Genomic DNA, 20,526 nt, shown 5'->3' with positions numbered 1-20,526 from the left:
TCAGACACACAGCCCTGTGTATACAGCTCAACCTGTAGTAGATGTTACTACTACCACTACATCCTCCAGTCAGACACACAGCCCTGTGTATACAGCTCAACCTGTAGTAGATGTTACTACTACCACTACATCCTCCAGTCAGACACACAGCCCTGTGTATACAGCTCAACCTGTAGTAGATGTTACTACTACCACTACATCCTCCAGTCAGACACACAGCCCTGTGTATACAGCTCAACCTGTAGTAGATGTTACTACTACCACTACATCCTCCAGTCAGACACACAGCCCTGTGTATACAGCTCAACCTGTAGTAGATGTTACTACTACCACTACATCCTCCAGTCAGACACACAGCCCTGTGTATACAGCTCAACCTGTAGTAGATGTTACTACTACCACTACATCCTCCAGTCAGACACACAGCCCTGTGTATACAGCTCAACCTGTAGTAGATGTTACTACTACCACTACATCCTCCAGTCAGACACACAGCCCTGTGTATACAGCTCAACCTGTAGTAGATGTTACTACTACCACTACATCCTCCATTCAGACACACAGACACACAGCCCTGTGTATACAGCTCAACCTGTAGTAGATGTTACTACTACCACTACATCCTCCAGTCAGACACACAGCCCTGTGTATACAGCTCAACCTGTAGTAGATGTTACTACTACCACTACATCCTCCAGTCAGACACACAGCCCTGTGTATACAGCTCAACCTGTAGTAGATGTTACTACTACCACTACATCCTCCAGTCAGACACACAGCCCTGTGTATACAGCTCAACCTGTAGTAGATGTTACTACTACCACTACATCCTCCAGTCAGACACACAGCCCTGTGTATACAGCTCAACCTGTAGCAGATGTTACTACTACCACTACATCCTCCAGTCAGACACACAGCCCTGTGTATACAGCTCATACAGCTACTAACCTGTCAGACACACAGTAGATGTTACTACTACCACTACATCCTCCAGTCAGACACACAGCCCTGTGTATACAGCTCAACCTGTAGTAGATGTTACTACTACCACTACATCCTCCAGTCAGACACACAGCCCTGTGTATACAGCTCAACCTGTAGTAGATGTTACTACTACCACTACATCCTCCAGTCAGACACACAGCCCTGTGTATACAGCTCAACCTGTAGCAGATGTTACTACTACCACTACATCCTCCAGTCAGACACACAGCCCTGTGTATACAGCTCAACCTGTAGTAGATGTTACTACTACCACTACATCCTCCAGTCAGACACACAGCCCTGTGTATACAGCTCAACCTGTAGCAGATGTTACTACTACCACTACATCCTCCAGTCAGACACACAGACACACAGCCCTGTGTATACAGCTCAACCTGTAGTAGATGTTACTACTACCACTACATCCTCCAGTCAGACACACAGCCCTGTGTATACAGCTCAACCTGTAGTAGATGTTACTACTACCACTACATCCTCCAGTCAGACACACAGCCCTGTGTATACAGCTCAACCTGTAGTAGATGTTACTACTACCACTACATCCTCCAGTCAGACACACAGCCCTGTGTATACAGCTCAACCTGTAGTAGATGTTACTACTACCACTACATCCTCCAGTCAGACACACAGCCCTGTGTATACAGCTCAACCTGTAGTAGATGTTACTACTACCACTACATCCTCCAGTCAGACACACAGCCCTGTGTATACAGCTCAACCTGTAGTAGATGTTACTACTACCACTACATCCTCCAGTCAGACACACAGCCCTGTGTATACAGCTCAACCTGTAGTAGATGTTACTACTACCACTACATCCTCCAGTCAGACACACAGCCCTGTGTATACAGCTCAACCTGTAGCAGATGTTCTAAGCCAGCTGTTCTCATTATCTCAGCTGGAAGTCTATTTGCCCTCTGAGATGAAATGACATCATTCGTTAATTGCTAATGAATGAAGTAATTAGTACGTGGCACTACATTACACGATGGCAACAACGTGCTGGGTGCTGTGATTACCCATCTCCCTAGGGTGCTGTGATTACCCATCTCCCCGGGGTGCTGTGATTACCCATCTCCCTAGGGTGCTGTGATTACCCATCTCCATAGGGTGCTGTGATTACCCATCTCCCTAGGGTGCTGTGATTACCCATCTCCCTAGGGTGCTGTGATTACCCATCTCCCTAGGGTGCTGTGATTACCCATCTCCCTGGGGTGCTGTGATTACCCATCTCCCCGGGGTGCTGTGATTACCCATCTCCAAGGGTGCTGTGATTAACCATCTCCCTAGGGTGCTGTGATTACCCATCTCCCAGGGTGCTGTGTGTCTGTTGTGTCTGTGTAGTTCTGCAGTATACAGTAACGATGAGGGTGACGTTGGGAGACGTTGGGACTGATAAACCATGATGGGACTGATAAACCATGATGGGACTGATAAACCATGATGGGACTGATAAACCATGATGGGACTGATAAACCATGATGGGACTGATAAACCAGGATGGGACTGATAAACCATGATGGGACTGATAAACCATGATGGGACTGATAAACCATGATGGGAACATAGATGGCAGCATGGTGGGACTGATAAACCATGATGGGACTGATAAACCAGGATGGGACTGATAAACCAGGATGGGACTGATAAACCATGATGGGACTGATAAACCATGATGGGACTGATAAACCAGGATGGGACTGATAAACCAGGATGGGACTGATAAACCATGATGGGACTGATAAACCATGATGGGAACATAGGTGGCAGCTTGGTGGGACTGATAAACCAGGATGGGACTGATAAACCAGGATGGGACTGATAAACCATGATGGGACTGATAAACCATGAGGGGAACATAGATGGCAGCATGGTGGGACTGATAAACCATGATGGGACTGATAAACCATGATGGGACTGATAAACCAGGATGGGACTGATAAACCAGGATGGGAACATAGATGGCAGCATGGTGGGACTGATAAACCATGATGGGACTGATAAACCAGGATGGGACTGATAAACCAGGATGGGACTGATAAACCAGGATGGGACTGATAAACCAGGATGGGAACATTGCAGCTTGGTCTCTTTTTACCATTTGACGCAATTCTTCTTATTTTTTAAAACTTTTTTTTATTTTTACCACAGACGTCCTTTGAGTTCATTTCATGTCTCTCTGTGCTGTGCTGCCTGTCTGTGCTGCCTCTCTGTGCTGTGCTGCCTCTCTGTGCTGTGCTGCCTCTCTGTGCTGTGCTGCCTGTCTGTGCTGTGCTGCCTCTCTGTGCTGTGCTGCCTCTCTGTGCTGCCTCTCTGTGCTGCCTCTCTGTGCTGTGCTGCCTCTATGTGCTGTGCTGCCTCTCTGTGCTGCCTCTCTGTGCTGTGCTGCCTCTCTGTGCTGCCTCTCTGTGCTGTGCTGCCTCTCTGTGCTGTCTGTCTCTCTGTGCTGTCTGTCTCTCTGTGCTGTCTGTGCTGTGTCTCTGTGCTGTGTCTCTGTGCTGTCTGTCTCTCTGTGCTGTGTCTCTGTGCTGTCTCTCTGTGCTGTCTCTCTTTGCTGTGCAGTCCCCTTGTCTGTCTCTCTGTGCTGTCTGTCTGTCTGTGCTGTGCTGTCTCTCTGTGCTGTCTGTCTGTCTGTCGTCGTAGAAGGCATGCTGTCTCTCTGTGCTGTGTCTCTGTGCTGCGTCTCTGTGCTGTCTGTTTGTCGTCGTGTAGAAGGCATGCTGTCTCTCTGCTGTGTTTGTCGTCGTGTAGAAGGCATGCTGTCTCTCTGTGCTGTGCTGTCTCTCTGTCTGTCTCTCTGTGCTGTCTGTGTGTCTGTGCTTTGTCTCTGTGCTGTCTCTCTGTGCTGTGTCTCTGTGCTGTCTCCCTGTGCTGTCTGTCTGTCATCATGTAGAAAGCATGCTGTCTCTCTGTGCTGTGCTGTCTCTCTGTGCTGTCTGTGTCTCTGTGCTGTCTGTCTCTCTGTGCTGTCTGTCTCTCTGTGCTGTCTGTCTCTGTGCTGTCTGTCTCTCTGTGTTGTCTGTCTCTGTGCTGTCTCTCTCTGCTGTGCTGTCTCTCTGTCTGTCTCTCTGTGCTGTCTGTGTGTCTGTGCTGTGTCGTCTCTCTTTGCTGTCTCTCTGTGCTGTGTCTCTGTGCTGTCTGTCTCTCTGTGCTGTCTCCCTGTGCTGTCTCTCTGTGCTGTCTGTCTCTCTGTGCTGTCTGTCTCTCTGTGCTGTGTCTCTGTACTGTCTGTCTCTCTGTGCTGTGTCTCTGTGCTGTCTCTCTCTGCTGTGCTGTCTCTCTGCTGTGCTGTCTCCCTGTCTGTCTCTCTGTGCTGTCTCTCACTGCTGTGCTGTCTCTCCCTGCTGTGCTGTCTCTCTGTGCTGTCTGTGTGTCTGTGCTGTGTCTCTGTGCTGTGTCTCTGTGCTGTGTCTCTGTGCTGTCTGTTTGTCGTCGTGTAGAAGGCATGCTGTCTCTCTGTGCTGTGTCTCTGTGCTGTGTCTCTGTGCTGTCTGTTTGTCGTCGTGTAGAAGGCATGCTGTCTCTCTGTGCTGTGTCTCTGTGCTGTCTGTTTGTCGTCGTGTAGAAGGCATGCTGTCTCTCTGTGCTGTGTCTCTGTGCTGTCTCTCTGTGCTGTGTCTCTGTGCTGTCTGTTTGTCGTCGTGTAGAAGGTATGCTGTCTCTCTGTGCTGTCTCTCTGTGCTGTCTGTGTGTCGTCGTGTAGAAGGTATCCAGGAGCCCGAGCTGGTGATTTAGATGGTGAACCGGCTGATGAGCAGTCAGGCACTCAGGGTCCTCCCCCACATCCTCTTCAAATGCATGCGCACACAAACACACCCACCCTGTCACCAATCTGTCTGTTCCTGAGCTGTGTGTCGTTCTTTAGTGCGTTGCGACTCGTGTGTCTATCTCTCTGTGGTGAGTTAGCTGTCTGTCTGCCTCTCTCTCTCTCTCTCTCTCTGTGGTGAGTTAGCTGTCTGTCTGCCTGCCGTTCCTCTCCACTGCATCCTGACTGACTGAAGAGCTCTGTCATTGACTCATCCCGTTCTTTATAAGGAGGTGTTAATGATGAGCAACCGCTTCACATAATACTGGAACCAGCCAGCCTGAACAGACCAGACTTTAACAGACAGACACAGTCAACCACCGGACTGAAGCCAGCCTCGACAACCACAGAGAGCAGAGCAGAGGGGACTGGAAGAATGTCAGTCTGACGGAGACATAGACTGTTGTTCTGTTTTTATTCTCAATCTTCAAGACTTCCACCCCCTGGATGGTGTGCAGGACACAGGTACTACAAGGCTTTTATTCTCTGTGTCTCTTGGGTTAACAGTACAGTACTACAGGGACACAGGTACTACAAGGCTTTTATTCTCTGTTTCTCAGTACAGTACTACAGGGACACAGGTACTACAAGGCTTTTATTCTCTGTGTCTCTTGGGTTAACAGTACAGTACTACAGGGACACAGGTACTACAAGGCTTTTATTCTCTGTTTCTCAGTACAGTACTACAGGGACACCGGTACTACAAGGCTTTTATTCTCTGTTTCTCAGTACAGTACTACAGGGACACGGGTACTACAAGGATTTTATTATCTGTTTCTCAGTACAGTACTACAGGGACACAGGTACTACAATGCTTTTATTCTCTGTGTCTATTGGGTTAACAGTACAGTACTACAAGGCTTTTATTCTCTGTGTCTCTTGGGTTAACAGTACAGTACTACAGGGACACAGGTACTACAATGCTTTTATTCTCTGTGTCTATTGGGTTAACAGTACAGTACTACAAGGCTTTTATTCTCTGTGTCTCTTGGGTTAACAGTACAGTACTACAGGGACACAGGTACTACAAGGCTTTTAGTCTCTGTGTCTCTTGGGTTAACAGTACAGTACTACAAGGCTTTTAGTCTCTGTGTCTCTTGGGTTAACAGTACAGTACTACAAGGCTTTTATTCTCTGTGTCTCTTGGGTTAACAGTACAGTACTACAGGGACACAGGTACTACAAGGCTTTTAGTCTCTGGGTCTCTTGGGTTAACAGTACAGTACTACAAGGCTTTTATTCTCTGTGTCTCTTGGGTTAACAGTACAGTACTACAAGGCTTTTGTTCTCTGTGTCTCTTGGGTTAACAGTACAGTACTACAAGGCTTTTATTCTCTGCGTCTCTTGGGTTAACAGTACAGTACTACAAGGCTTTTGTTCTCTGTGTCTCTTGGGTTAACAGTACAGTACTACAGGGACACAGATACTACAAGGCTTTTAGTCTCTGTGTCTCTTGGGTTAACAGTACAGTACTACAAGGCTTTTATTCTCTGCGTCTCTTGGGTTAACAGTACAGTACTACAAGGCTTTTGTTCTCTGTGTCTCTTGGGTTAACAGTACAGTACTACAAGGCTTTTGTTCTCTGTGTCTCTTGGGTTAACAGTACAGTACTACAAGGCTTTATTCTCTGTGTCTCTTGGGTTAACAGTACAGTACTACAAGGCTTTTATTCTCTGTGTCTCTTGGGTTAACAGTACAGTACTACAAGGCTTTTGTTCTCTGCGTCTCTTGGGTTAACAGTACAGTACTACAAGGCTTTTGTTCTCTGCGTCTCTTGGGTTAACAGTACAGTACTACAAGGCTTTTATTCTCTGCGTCTCTTGGGTTAACAGTACAGTACTACAAGGCTTTTGTTCTCTGCGTCTCTTGGGTTAACAGTACAGTACTACAAGGCTTTTGTTCTCTGCGTCTCTTGGGTTAACAGTACAGTACTACTTCAGGGAGGAACGATGCACCTTCAGAGGGATCATTGTGACAGCTCTTTCTGAGCATGTTGCAGAAATACTCCCGTGTCTGTCCCTGTCAACAACCTGTGAATGACCTGTAGGGAGATCCCGTCCTACACCATGTGGAAGGGTGTCTCGTCTGATGCTTGTCCTTCCAGACGGCAGAATGTCATGTTGGCGTACCCCACGTTGCACAATATCATATGCATGATTACCATGCCTTGGTTATTTGTAAATGTATGCCTACTGAAGCTACACACTTAAAGTATGGAAACCCTCCCACCTGTGTGTTTAGAATGAAGGACGACCTGCTGTACACAACGTTAGTGCAGTGACTAGCCAGTCACCTGAACCCAGCGTGGGCCTCGATACTAGTGGGGTCGTGGAACACAATGAGGAGGGGTGGTTACTGGTGGACAGTTAGTCTCTGTTCTCCCTATGTCCTGCTGATCTGGGATCATTACATCACCAACTATCTTTAGGTAGTCCTCGTTACTCCTGAGAATGCAGTGCATGCTGGGAGAACATATCAAGTTGACAATAACTCCTGTCAAGGTGTCTCTCAAATGTTTTGTTTATTCAATCTTTTATTTCACTTTTTATTTAACCTTTTTAATGAACCTTTTAATTAACCTTTTTAATTAACTAGGCAAGTCAGTTCAGAACAAATTCTTAGTTACAATGACGACCTACCAAAGGCAAAGGCCTCCTCCTGCGGAGATGGGGCCTGGGATAAAAAAATACAAAAATAAATTCAATAAAACTATAGGACAAGATTTACGCATCACGACAAGAAATGATGTGAAAGTCAATGATGTGAACAGATGTATAGTAAAGATGTATAACAAGGCATTGCGAGTGTAGTGAGGCCGTTCTGCTGGTCTGGTGTTTACATGTGGAGGACGTTCTAAACTGACTTGACCTTCTTAATAGCCTGCTGAGGGGAGAAACAAGGTGCTATTGGGTTGAACGGAAAGCATTTGAGAGGCGATTCTGCAGATTTGGTTTTTAGCTCCTCGTTCTGACATGGAATGTTGTCCGATGTCCTCGCGGTGCTGACAGCACAGTGTTGCCAGCAACATTCTCCGGGGTTTCAGAAAACATCCAGGCCACACTACTTCATCCTTGAAATCATAGGGGGATATGAAATTACCGTCTTGAAATAAAGTAAATTACACAGCACTGGTTCAAAAATAGATCTACCGTTCCCCCTTTTAAACGATCTCTGCTTTAACTGACGAGGGTCTGTGTCATCATTCCCTATTCCCTATATAGTGCACTACTTTAGACCAGAGCCCTGTGCTACCCTATTCCCTATATAGTGCACTACTTTAGACCAGAGCCCTGTGCTACCCTATTCCCTATATAGTGCACTACTTTAGACCAGAGCCCTGTGCTACCCTATTCCCTATATAGTGCACTACTTTAGACCAGAGCCCTGTGCTACCCTATTCCCTATGTAGTGCACTACGTTAGACCAGAGCCCTGTGCTACCCTATTCCCTATATAGTGCACTACTTTAGACCAGAGCCCTGTGCTACCCTATTCCCTATATAGTGCACTACTTTAGACCAGAGCCCTGTGCTACCCTATTCCCTATATAGTGCACTACTTTAGACCAGAGCCCTGTGCTACCCTATTCCCTATGTAGTGCACTACTTTAGACCAGAGCCCTGTGCTACCCTATTCCCTATATAGTGCACTACTTTATACCAGAGCCCTGTGCTACCCTATTCCCTATATAGTGCACTACTTTAGACCAGAGCCCTGTGCTACCCTATTCCCTATGTAGTGCACTACTTTAGACCAGAGCCCTGTGCTACCCTATTCCCTATATAGTGCACTACTTTAGACCAGAGCCCTGTGCTACCCTATTCCCTATATAGTGCACTACTTTAGACCAGAGCCCTATATAACCCTATTCCCTATATAGTGCACTACTTTAGACCAGAGCCCTGTGCTACCCTATTCCCTATATAGTGCACTACTTTAGACCAGAGCCCTGTGCTACCCTATTCCCTAATATAGTGCACTACTTTAGACCAGGGATACATAAGCAGTGCACTATGTAGTGAATAGGGAGCCATTTGGGACTTTTTAAAATTGTACCTTTATTTTACTAGGCAAGTCAGTTAAGAACAAATTCTTATTTTCAATGATGGCCTAGGAACAGTGAGTTAACTGCCTGTTCAGGGGCAGAACAACAGATTTGTACCTTGTCAGCTCAGGGATTTGAACTTGCAACCTTCCATTTACTAGTCCAACACTCTAACCACTAGGCTACCTTGACTGGCCCTCGTGAGAGAACACAATGTGACTAACAGGTGCCGTTTAGTCACATTCAACATTTTATTACTGGGTAGCAAAAGTTAACAGGTAGGATTTTTAATAATAATAGTAATATTATGCGATTTAGCAGAGACTTTTATCCACAGAGACTTGCGTGCGTACATGTTTTAACGTAAGGGGTGGTCCCGGGAAATGAAACCAGTTATCCTGGCTTTGCGAAAGAGCCATGCTCTACCAGCTGAGCTACAGAGGACCACGTGTTCCTGGAAGAGGGCAGTGTGGTCAAAACATGGCACTCTGTCTTCTTAAACATCATTTAAAATCACTATGGGCTTATGGTCCTGGAGGCCTGTTATTAGGGTGGCAGGTCTATAGGTTACAGCCTTCTGATTGGCTCCAGGGGTGCTGTACTATGACTGACCCTGTAAAACAACACATTACACTGCACCTATCATACTACTATGACTGACCCTGTAAAACAACACCTATCATACTACTATGACTGACCCTGTAAAACAACACCTATCATACTACTATGACTGACCCTGTAAAACAACACCTATCATACTACTATGACTGACCCTGTAAAACAACACCTATCATACTACTATGACTGACCCTGTAAAACAACACCTATCATACTACTATGACTGACCCTGTAAAACAACACATTACACTGCACCTATCATACTACTATGACTGACCCTGTAAAACAACACCTATCATACTACTATGACTGACCCTGTAAAACAACACCTATCATACTACTATGACTGACCCTGTAGAACAACACCTATCATACTACTATGACTGACCCTGTAAAACAACACCTATCATACTACTATGACTGACCCTGTAAAACAACACATTACACTGCACCTATCATACTACTATGACTGACCCTGTAAAACAACACCTATCATACTACTATGACTGACCCTGTAAAACAACACCTATCATACTACTATGACTGACCCTGTAGAACAACACCTATCATACTACTATGTCTGACCCTGTAAACAACATATTACACTGCACCTATCAAATCAAATCAAATCAAATGTATTTATATAGCCCTTCGTACATCAGCTGATATCTCAAAGTGCTGTACAGAAACCCGGCCTAAAACCCCAAACAGCAAGCAATGCAGGTGTAGAATCCAGTGTATGTGGCAATAAAACATGAAATATATTTTAAAGACAACAGTGTAAAGTGAACAGTATTTAAACAGAAAGACAACAGTGTAAAGTGTACAGTATTTAAACAGAAAGACAACAGTGTAAAGTGTACAGTATTTAAACAGAAAGACAACAGTGTAAAGTGTACAGTATTTAAACAGAAAGACAACAGTGTAAAGTGAACAGTATTTAAACAGAAAGACAACAGTGTAAAGTGAACAGTATTTAAACAGAAAGACAACAGTGTAAAACAGAAAGACAACAGTGTAAAGTGTACAGTATTTAAACAGAAAGACAACAGTGTAAAACAGAAAGACAACCGTGTAAAGTGTACAGTATTTAAACAGAAAGACAACAGTGTAAAGTGAACAGTATTTAAACAGAAAGACAACAGTGTAAAGTGTACAGTATTTAAACAGAAAGACAACAGTGTAAAACAGAAAGACAACAGTGTAAAGTGTACAGTATTTAAACAGAAAGACAACAGTGTAAAGTGTACAGTATTTAAACAAAGACAACAGTGTAAAGTGTACAGTATTTAAACAGAAAGACAACAGTGTAAAACAGAAAGACAACAGTGTAAAGTGTACAGTATTTAAACAGAAAGACAACAGTGTAAAGTGTACAGTATTTAAACAGAAAGACAACAGTGTAAAACAGAAAGACAACAGTGTAAAGTGTACAGTATTTAAACAGAAAGACAACAGTGTAAAGTGTACAGTATTTAAACAGAAAGACAACAGTGTAAAGTATACAGTATTTAAACAGAAAGACAACAGTGTAAAGTGTACAGTATTTAAACAGAAAGACAACAGTGTAAAACAGAAAGACAACAGTGTAAAGTGTACAGTATTTAAACAGAAAGACAACAGTGTAAAATGAACAGTATTTAAACAGAAAGACAACAGTGTAAAACAGAAAGACAACAGTGTAAAGTGAACAGTATTTAAACAGAAAGACAACAGTGTAAAGTGTACAGTATTTAAACAGAAAGACAACAGTGTAAAGTGAACAGTATTTAAACAGAAAGACAACAGTGTAAAGTGAACAGTATTTAAACAGAAAGACAACAGTGTAAAACTGAAAGACAACAGTGTAAAACTGAAAGACAACAGTGTAAAGTGTACAGTATTTAAACAGAAAGACAATAGTGTAAAACAGAAAGACAACAGTGTAAAGTGTACAGTATTTAAACAGAAAGACAACAGTGTAAAATGAACAGTATTTAAACAGAAAGACAACAGTGTAAAACAGAAAGACAACAGTGTAAAGTGAACAGTATTTAAACAGAAAGACAACAGTGTAAAGTGTACAGTATTTAAACAGAAAGACAACAGTGTAAAGTGAACAGTATTTAAACAGAAAGACAACAGTGTAAAGTGAACAGTATTTAAACAGAAAGACAACAGTGTAAAGCTGAAAGACAACAGTGTAAAACTGAAAGACAACAGTGTAAAGTGTACAGTATTTAAACAGAAAGACAACAGTGTAAAACAGAAAGACAACAGTGTAAAACAGAAAGACAACAGTGTAAAACTGAAAGACAACAGTGTAAAGTGTACAGTATTTAAACAGAAAGACAACAGTGTAAAACAGAAAGACAACAGTGTAAAGTGTACAGTATTTAAACAGAAAGACAACAGTGTAAAGTGAACAGTATTTAAACAGAAAGACAACAGTGTAAAGTGAACAGTATTTAAACAGAAAGACAACAGTGTAAAGTGAACAGTATTTAAACAGAAAGACAACAGTGTCAAGTGTACAGTATTTAAACAGAAAGACAACAGTGTAAAGTGAACAGTATTTAAACAGAAAGACAACAGTGTCAAGTGTACAGTATTTAAACAGAAAGACAACAGTGTAAAACTGAAAGACAACAGTGTAAAGTGTACAGTATTTAAACAGAAAGACAACAGTGTAAAGTGTACAGTATTTAAACAGAAAGACAACAGTGTAAAGTGTACAGTATTTAAACAGAAAGACAACAGTGTAAAACAGAAAACAGACAACAGTGTAAAGTGTACAGTATTTAAACAGAAAGACAACAGTGTAAAGTGTACAGTATTTAAACAGAAAGACAACAGTGTAAAGTGTACAGTATTTAAACAGAAAGACAACAGTGTAAAGTGTACAGTATTTAAACAGAAAGACAACAGTGTAAAACAGAAAGACAACAGTGTAAAGTGAACAGTATTTAAACAGAAAGACAACAGTGTAAAATGAACAGTATTTAAACAGAAAGACAACAGTGTAAAACAGATTTAAACAGAAAGACAACAGTGTAAAGTGAACAGTATTTAAACAGAAAGACAACAGTGTAAAGTGTACAGTATTTAAACAGAAAGACAACAGTGTAAAGTGAACAGTATTTAAACAGAAAGACAAACAGTGTAAAGTGAACAGTATTTAAACAGAAAGACAACAGTGTAAAACTGAAAGACAACAGTGTAAAACTGAAAGACAACAGTGTAAAGTGTACAGTATTTAAACAGAAAGACAACAGTGTAAAACAGAAAGACAACAGTGTAAAACTGAAAGACAACAGTGTAAAGTGTACAGTATTTAAACAGAAAGACAACAGTGTAAAACAGAAAGACAACAGTGTAAAGTGTACAGTATTTAAACAGAAAGACAACAGTGTAAAGTGAACAGTATTTAAACAGAAAGACAACAGTGTAAAGTGTACAGTATTTAAACAGAAAGACAACAGTGTAAAGTGTAAAACAGAAAGACAGTATTTAAACAGAAAGACAACAGTGTAAAGTGTACAGTATTTAAACAGAAAGACAACAGTGTAAAGTGAAAGACAGTATTTAAACAGAAAGACAACAGTGTAAAGTGTACAGTATTTAAACAGAAAGACAACAGTGTACAGTGTACAAAAAACAGAAAGACAACAGTGTAAAGTGTACAGTATTTAAACAGAAAGACAACAGTGTAAAGTGTACAGTATTTAAACAGAAAGACAACAGTGTAAAGTGAACAGTATTTAAACAGAAAGACAACAGTGTAAAGTGAACAGTATTTAAACAGAAAGACAACAGTGTAAAGTGAACAGTATTTAAACAGAAAGACAACAGTGTAAAGTGAACAGTATTTAAACAGAAAGACAACAGTGTAAAGTGAACAGTATTTAAACAGAAAGACAACAGTGTAAAGTGTACAGTATTTAAACAGAAAGACAACAGTGTAAAGTGAACAGTATTTAAACAGAAAGACAACAGTGTAAAGTGTACAGTATTTAAACAGAAAGACAACAGTGTAAAACAGTAAAACAGAAAGACAACAGTGTAAAGTGTACAGTATTTAAACAGAAAGACAACAGTGTAAAGTGAACAGTATTTAAACAGAAAGACAACAGTGTCAAGTGTACAGTATTTAAACAGAAAGACAACAGTGTAAAACAGTATTTAAACAGAAAGACAACAGTGTAAAGTGTACAGTATTTAAACAGAAAGACAACAGTGTAAAGTGTACAGTATTTAAACAGAAAGACAACAGTGTAAAGTGAACAGTATTTAAACAGAAAGACAACAGTGTAAAGTGAACAGTATTTAAACTGAAAGACAACAGTGTAAAGTGTACAGTATTTAAACAGAAAGACAACAGTGTAAAGTGAACAGTATTTAAACAGAAAGACAACAGTGTAAAGTGTACAGTATTTAAACAGAAAGACAACAGTGTAAAGTGTACAGTATTTAAACAGAAAGACAACAGTGTAAAGTGTACAGTATTTAAACAGAAAGACAACAGTGTAAAGTGTACAGTATTTAAACAGAAAGACAACAACAGTGTAAAACAGAAAGAAAGACAACATTTAAACAGAAAGACAACAGTGTAAAGTGTACAGTATTTAAACAACAGTGTAAAGTGTACAGTATTTAAACAGAAAGACAACAGTGTAAAGTGAACAGTATTTAAACAGAAAGACAACAGTGTAAAGTGAACAGTATTTAAACAGAAAGACAACAGTGTAAAGTGAACAGTATTTAAACAGAAAGACAACAGTGTAAAGTGTACAGTATTTAAACAGAAAGACAACAGTGTAAAGTATTATTTAAACAGAAAGACAACAGTGTAAAGTGTACAGTATTTAAACAGAAAGACAACAGTGTAAAAAACTGAAAAGACAACAGTGTAAAACAGAAAGACAACAGTGTAAAGTGAACAGTATTTAAACAGAAAGACAACAGTGTAAAGTGTACAGTATTTAAACAGAAAGACAACAGTGTAAAGTGTACAGTATTTAAACAGAAAGACAACAGTGTAAAACAGAAAGACAACAGTGTAAAGTGTACAGTATTTAAACAGAAAGACAACAGTGTAAAGTGTACAGTATTTAAACAGAAAGACAACAGTGTAAAGTATACAGTATTTAAACAGAAAGACAACAGTGTAAAGTGTACAGTATTTAAACAGAAAGACAACAGTGTAAAACAGAAAGACAACAGTGTAAAGTGTTTAAACAGTATTTAAACAGAAAGACAACAGTGTAAAATGAACAGTATTTAAACAGAAAGACAACAGTGTAAAACAGAAAGACAACAGTGTAAAGTGAACAGTATTTAAACAGAAAGACAACAGTGTAAAGTGTACAGTATTTAAACAGAAAGACAACAGTGTAAAGTGAACAGTATTTAAACAGAAAGACAACAGTGTAAAGTGAACAGTATTTAAACAGAAAGACAACAGTGTAAAACTGAAAGACAACAGTGTAAAACTGAAAGACAACAGTGTAAAGTGTACAGTATTTAAACAGAAAGACAACAGTGTAAAACAGAAAGACAACAGTGTAAAACTGAAAGACAACAGTGTAAAGTGTACAGTATTTAAACAGAAAGACAACAGTGTAAAACAGAAAGACAACAGTGTAAAGTGTACAGTATTTAAACAGAAAGACAACAGTGTAAAGTGAACAGTATTTAAACAGAAAGACAACAGTGTAAAGTGTACAGTATTTAAACAGAAAGACAACAGTGTAAAACTGAAAGACAACAGTGTAAAGTGTACAGTATTTAAACAGAAAGACAACAGTGTAAAGTGAACAGTATTTAAACAGAAAGACAACAGTGTCAAGTGTACAGTATTTAAACAGAAAGACAACAGTGTAAAACTGAAAGACAACAGTGTAAAGTGTACAGTATTTAAACAGAAAGACAACAGTGTAAAGTGTACAGTATTTAAACAGAAAGACAACAGTGTAAAGTGAACAGTATTTAAACAGAAAGACAACAGTGTAAAGTGAACAGTATTTAAACTGAAAGACAACAGTGTAAAGTGTACAGTATTTAAACAGAAAGACATCAGTGTAAAGTGAACAGTATTTAAACAGAAAGACAACAGTGTAAAGTGTACAGTATTTAAACAGAAAGACAACAGTGTAAAGTGTACAGTATTTAAACAGAAAGACAACAGTGTAAAGTGAACAGTATTTAAACAGAAAGACAACAGTGTAAAGTGAACAGTATTTAAACAGAAAGACAACAGTGTAAAGTGTACAGTATTTAAACAGAAAGACAACAGTGTAAAACAGAAAGACAACAGTGTAAAGTGTACAGTATTTAAACAGAAAGACAACAGTGTAAAGTGAACAGTATTTAAACAGAAAGACAACAGTGTAAAGTGAACAGTATTTAAACAGAAAGACAACAGTGTAAAGTGTACAGTATTTAAACAGAAAGACAACAGTGTAAAACTGAAAGACAACAGTGTAAAGTGTACAGTATTTAAACAGAAAGACAACAGTGTAAAGTGTACAGTATTTAAACAGAAAGACAACAGTGTAAAGTGTACAGTATTTAAACAGAAAGACAACAGTGTAAAGTGTACAGTATTTAAACAGAAAGACAACAGTGTAAAGTGTACAGTATTTAAACAGAAAGACAACAGTGTAAAACTGAAAGACAACAGTGTAAAACAGAAAGACAACAGTGTAAAGTGAACAGTATTTAAACAGAAAGACAACAGTGTAAAGTGTACAGTATTTAAACAGAAAGACAACAGTGTAAAGTGTACAGTATTTAAACAGAAAGACAACAGTGTAAAACAGAAAGACAACAGTGTAAAGTGTACAGTATTTAAACAGAAAGACAACAGTGTAAAATGAACAGTATTTAAACAGAAAGACAACAGTGTAAAACAGAAAGACAACAGTGTAAAGTGTACAGTATTTAAACAGAAAGACAACAGTGTAAAGTGAACAGTATTTAAACAGAAAGACAACAGTGTAAAGTGAACAGTATTTAAACAGAAAGACAACAGTGTAAAACTGAAAGACAACAGTGTAAAACTGAAAGACAACAGTGTAAAGTGTACAGTATTTAAACAGAAAGACAACAGTGTAAAACAGAAAGACAACAGTGTAAAACTGAAAGACAACAGTGTAAAGTGTACAGTATTTAAACAGAAAGACAACAGTGTAAAGTGAACAGTATTTAAACAGAAAGACAACAGTGTAAAACTGAAAGACAACAGTGTAAAACTGAAAGACAACAGTGTAAAGTGTACAGTATTTAAACAGAAAGACAACAGTGTAAAACAGAAAGACAACAGTGTAAAACTGAAAGACAACAGTGTAAAGTGTACAGTATTTAAACAGAAAGACAACAGTGTAAAACAGAAAGACAACAGTGTAAAGTGTACAGTATTTAAACAGAAAGACAACAGTGTAAAGTGAACAGTATTTAAACAGAAAGACAACAGTGTAAAGTGTACAGTATTTAAACAGAAAGACAACAGTGTAAAGTGAACAGTATTTAAACAGAAAGACAACAGTGTAAAGTGTACAGTATTTAAACAGAAAGACAACAGTGTAAAGTGAACAGTATTTAAACAGAAAGACAACAGTGTAAAGTGTACAGTATTTAAACAGAAAGACAACAGTGTAAAACAGAAAGACAACAGTGTAAAGTGTACAGTATTTAAACAGAAAGACAACAGTGTAAAGTGTACAGTATTTAAACAGAAAGACAACAGTGTAAAGTGAACAGTATTTAAACAGAAGGACAACAGTGTAAAGTGAACAGTATTTAAACAGAAAGACAACAGTGTAAAGTGTACAGTATTTAAACAGAAAGACAACAGTGTAAAGTGAACAGTATTTAAACAGAAAGACAACAGTGTAAAGTGTACAGTATTTAAACAGAAAGACAACAGTGTAAAACAGAAAGACAACAGTGTAAAGTGTACAGTATTTAAACAGAAAGACAACAGTGTAAAGTGAACAGTATTTAAACAGAAAGACAACAGTGTAAAGTGAACAGTATTTAAACAGAAAGACAACAGTGTAAAGTGTACAGTATTTAAACAGAAAGACAACAGTGTAAAACTGAAAGACAACAGTGTAAAGTGTACAGTATTTAAACAGAAAGACAACAGTGTAAAGTGTACAGTATTTAAACAGAAAGACAACAGTGTAAAGTGTACAGTATTTAAACAGAAAGACAACAGTGTAAAGTGTACAGTATTTAAACAGAAAGACAACAGTGTAAAGTGTACAGTATTTAAACAGAAAGACAACAGTGTAAAACTGAAAGACAACAGTGTAAAACAGAAAGACAACAGTGTAAAGTGAACAGTATTTAAACAGAAAGACAACAGTGTAAAGTGTACAGTATTTAAACAGAAAGACAACAGTGTAAAGTGTACAGTATTTAAACAGAAAGACAACAGTGTAAAACAGAAAGACAACAGTGTAAAGTGTACAGTATTTAAACAGAAAGACAACAGTGTAAAGTGTACAGTATTTAAACAGAAAGACAACAGTGTAAAGTATACAGTATTTAAACAGAAAGACAACAGTGTAAAGTGTACAGTATTTAAACAGAAAGACAACAGTGTAAAACAGAAAGACAACAGTGTAAAGTGTACAGTATTTAAACAGAAAGACAACAGTGTAAAATGAACAGTATTTAAACAGAAAGACAACAGTGTAAAGTGTACAGTATTTAAACAGAAAGACAACAGTGTAAAGTGAACAGTATTTAAACAGAAAGACAACAGTGTAAAGTGTACAGTATTTAAACAGAAAGACAACAGTGTAAAACAGAAAGACAACAGTGTAAAGTGTACAGTATTTAAACAGAAAGACAACAGTGTAAAGTGTACAGTATTTAAACAGAAAGACAACAGTGTAAAGTGAACAGTATTTAAACAGAAGGACAACAGTGTAAAGTGAACAGTATTTAAACAGAAAGACAACAGTGTAAAGTGAACAGTATTTAAACAGAAAGAGACAACAGTGTAAAGTGAACAGTATTTAAACAGAAAGACAACAGTGTCAAGTGTACAGTATTTAAACAGAAAGACAACAGTGTAAAGTGAACAGTATTTAAACAGAAAGACAACAGTGTCAAGTGTACGGTATTTAAACAGAAAGACAACAGTGTAAAACTGAAAGACAACAGTGTAAAGTGTACAGTATTTAAACAGAAAGACAACAGTGTAAAGTGAACAGTATTTAAACAGAAAGACAACAGTGTCAAGTGTACAGTATTTAAACAGAAAGACAACAGTGTAAAGTGTACAGTATTTAAACAGAAAGACAACAGTGTAAAGTGAACAGTATTTAAACAGAAAGACAACAGTGTAAAGTGAACAGTATTTAAACTGAAAGACAACAGTGTAAAGTGTACAGTATTTAAACAGAAAGACATCAGTGTAAAGTGAACAGTATTTAAACAGAAAGACAACAGTGTAAAGTGTACAGTATTTAAACAGAAAGACAACAGTGTAAAGTGTACAGTATTTAAACAGAAAGACAACAGTGTAAAGTGAACAGTATTTAAACAGAAAGACAACAGTGTAAAGTGAACAGTATTTAAACAGAAAGACAACAGTGTAAAGTGTACAGTATTTAAACAGAAAGACAACAGTGTAAAACAGAAAGACAACAGTGTAAAGTGTACAGTATTTAAACAGAAAGACAACAGTGTAAAGTGAACAGTATTTAAACAGAAAGACAACAGTGTAAAGTGAACAGTATTTAAACAGAAAGACAACAGTGTAAAGTGTACAGTATTTAAACAGAAAGACAACAGTGTAAAACTGAAAGACAACAGTGTAAAGTGTACAGTATTTAAACAGAAAGACAACAGTGTAAAGTGTACAGTATTTAAACAGAAAGACAACAGTGTAAAGTGTACAGTATTTAAACAGAAAGACAACAGTGTAAAGTGTACAGTATTTAAACAGAAAGACAACAGTGTAAAGTGTACAGTATTTAAACAGAAAGACAACAGTGTAAAACTGAAAGACAACAGTGTAAAACAGAAAGACAACAGTGTAAAGTGAACAGTATTTAAACAGAAAGACAACAGTGTAAAGTGTACAGTATTTAAACAGAAAGACAACAGTGTAAAGTGTACAGTATTTAAACAGAAAGACAACAGTGTAAAACAGAAAGACAACAGTGTAAAGTGTACAGTATTTAAACAGAAAGACAACAGTGTAAAATGAACAGTATTTAAACAGAAAGACAACAGTGTAAAACAGAAAGACAACAGTGTAAAGTGAACAGTATTTAAACAGAAAGACAACAGTGTAAAGTGTACAGTATTTAAACAGAAAGACAACAGTGTAAAGTGAACAGTATTTAAACAGAAAGACAACAGTGTAAAGTGAACAGTATTTAAACAGAAAGACAACAGTGTAAAACTGAAAGACAACAGTGTAAAACTGAAAGACAACAGTGTAAAGTGTACAGTATTTAAACAGAAAGACAACAGTGTAAAACAGAAAGACAACAGTGTAAAACTGAAAGACAACAGTGTAAAGTGTACAGTATTTAAACAGAAAGACAACAGTGTAAAGTGAACAGTATTTAAACAGAAAGACAACAGTGTAAAACTGAAAGACAACAGTGTAAAACTGAAAGACAACAGTGTAAAGTGTACAGTATTTAAACAGAAAGACAACAGTGTAAAACAGAAAGACAACAGTGTAAAACTGAAAGACAACAGTGTAAAGTGTACAGTATTTAAACAGAAAGACAACAGTGTAAAACAGAAAGACAACAGTGTAAAGTGTACAGTATTTAAACAGAAAGACAACAGTGTAAAGTGAACAGTATTTAAACAGAAAGACAACAGTGTAAAGTGTACAGTATTTAAACAGAAAGACAACAGTGTAAAGTGAACAGTATTTAAACAGAAAGACAACAGTGTAAAGTGTACAGTATTTAAACAGAAAGACAACAGTGTAAAGTGAACAGTATTTAAACAGAAAGACAACAGTGTAAAGTGTACAGTATTTAAACAGAAAGACAACAGTGTAAAACAGAAAGACAACAGTGTAAAGTGTACAG

The 20,526-nt window shown here is 38.5% G+C and overlaps 1 protein-coding gene across 1 annotated transcript in view; it reads left to right on the top strand.

Moving 5' to 3' along the window:
• Nucleotides 1-4,839: 4,839 nt before the first annotated feature.
• LOC124042223 (paladin-like) overlaps nt 4,840-20,526 on the top strand; it is a 57,954-nt gene continuing 42,267 nt past the window's right edge. Inside the window, exon 1 of the mRNA XM_046360642.1 lies at nt 4,840-5,275. Coding sequence (XP_046216598.1) covers nt 5,258-5,275 — 18 coding nt within the window. The 5' untranslated portion in view covers nt 4,840-5,257. The remainder of the gene's footprint in view (nt 5,276-20,526) is intronic.

This window comes from Oncorhynchus gorbuscha, linkage group LG08 (genome assembly GCF_021184085.1).
Source record: "Oncorhynchus gorbuscha isolate QuinsamMale2020 ecotype Even-year linkage group LG08, OgorEven_v1.0, whole genome shotgun sequence".
In the NCBI taxonomy this organism is placed as follows: Eukaryota; Metazoa; Chordata; class Actinopteri; order Salmoniformes; family Salmonidae; genus Oncorhynchus; species Oncorhynchus gorbuscha.
Note: the sequence above shows the minus strand (reverse complement) of the source record. Positions and strands in the feature narration are given on the sequence as shown.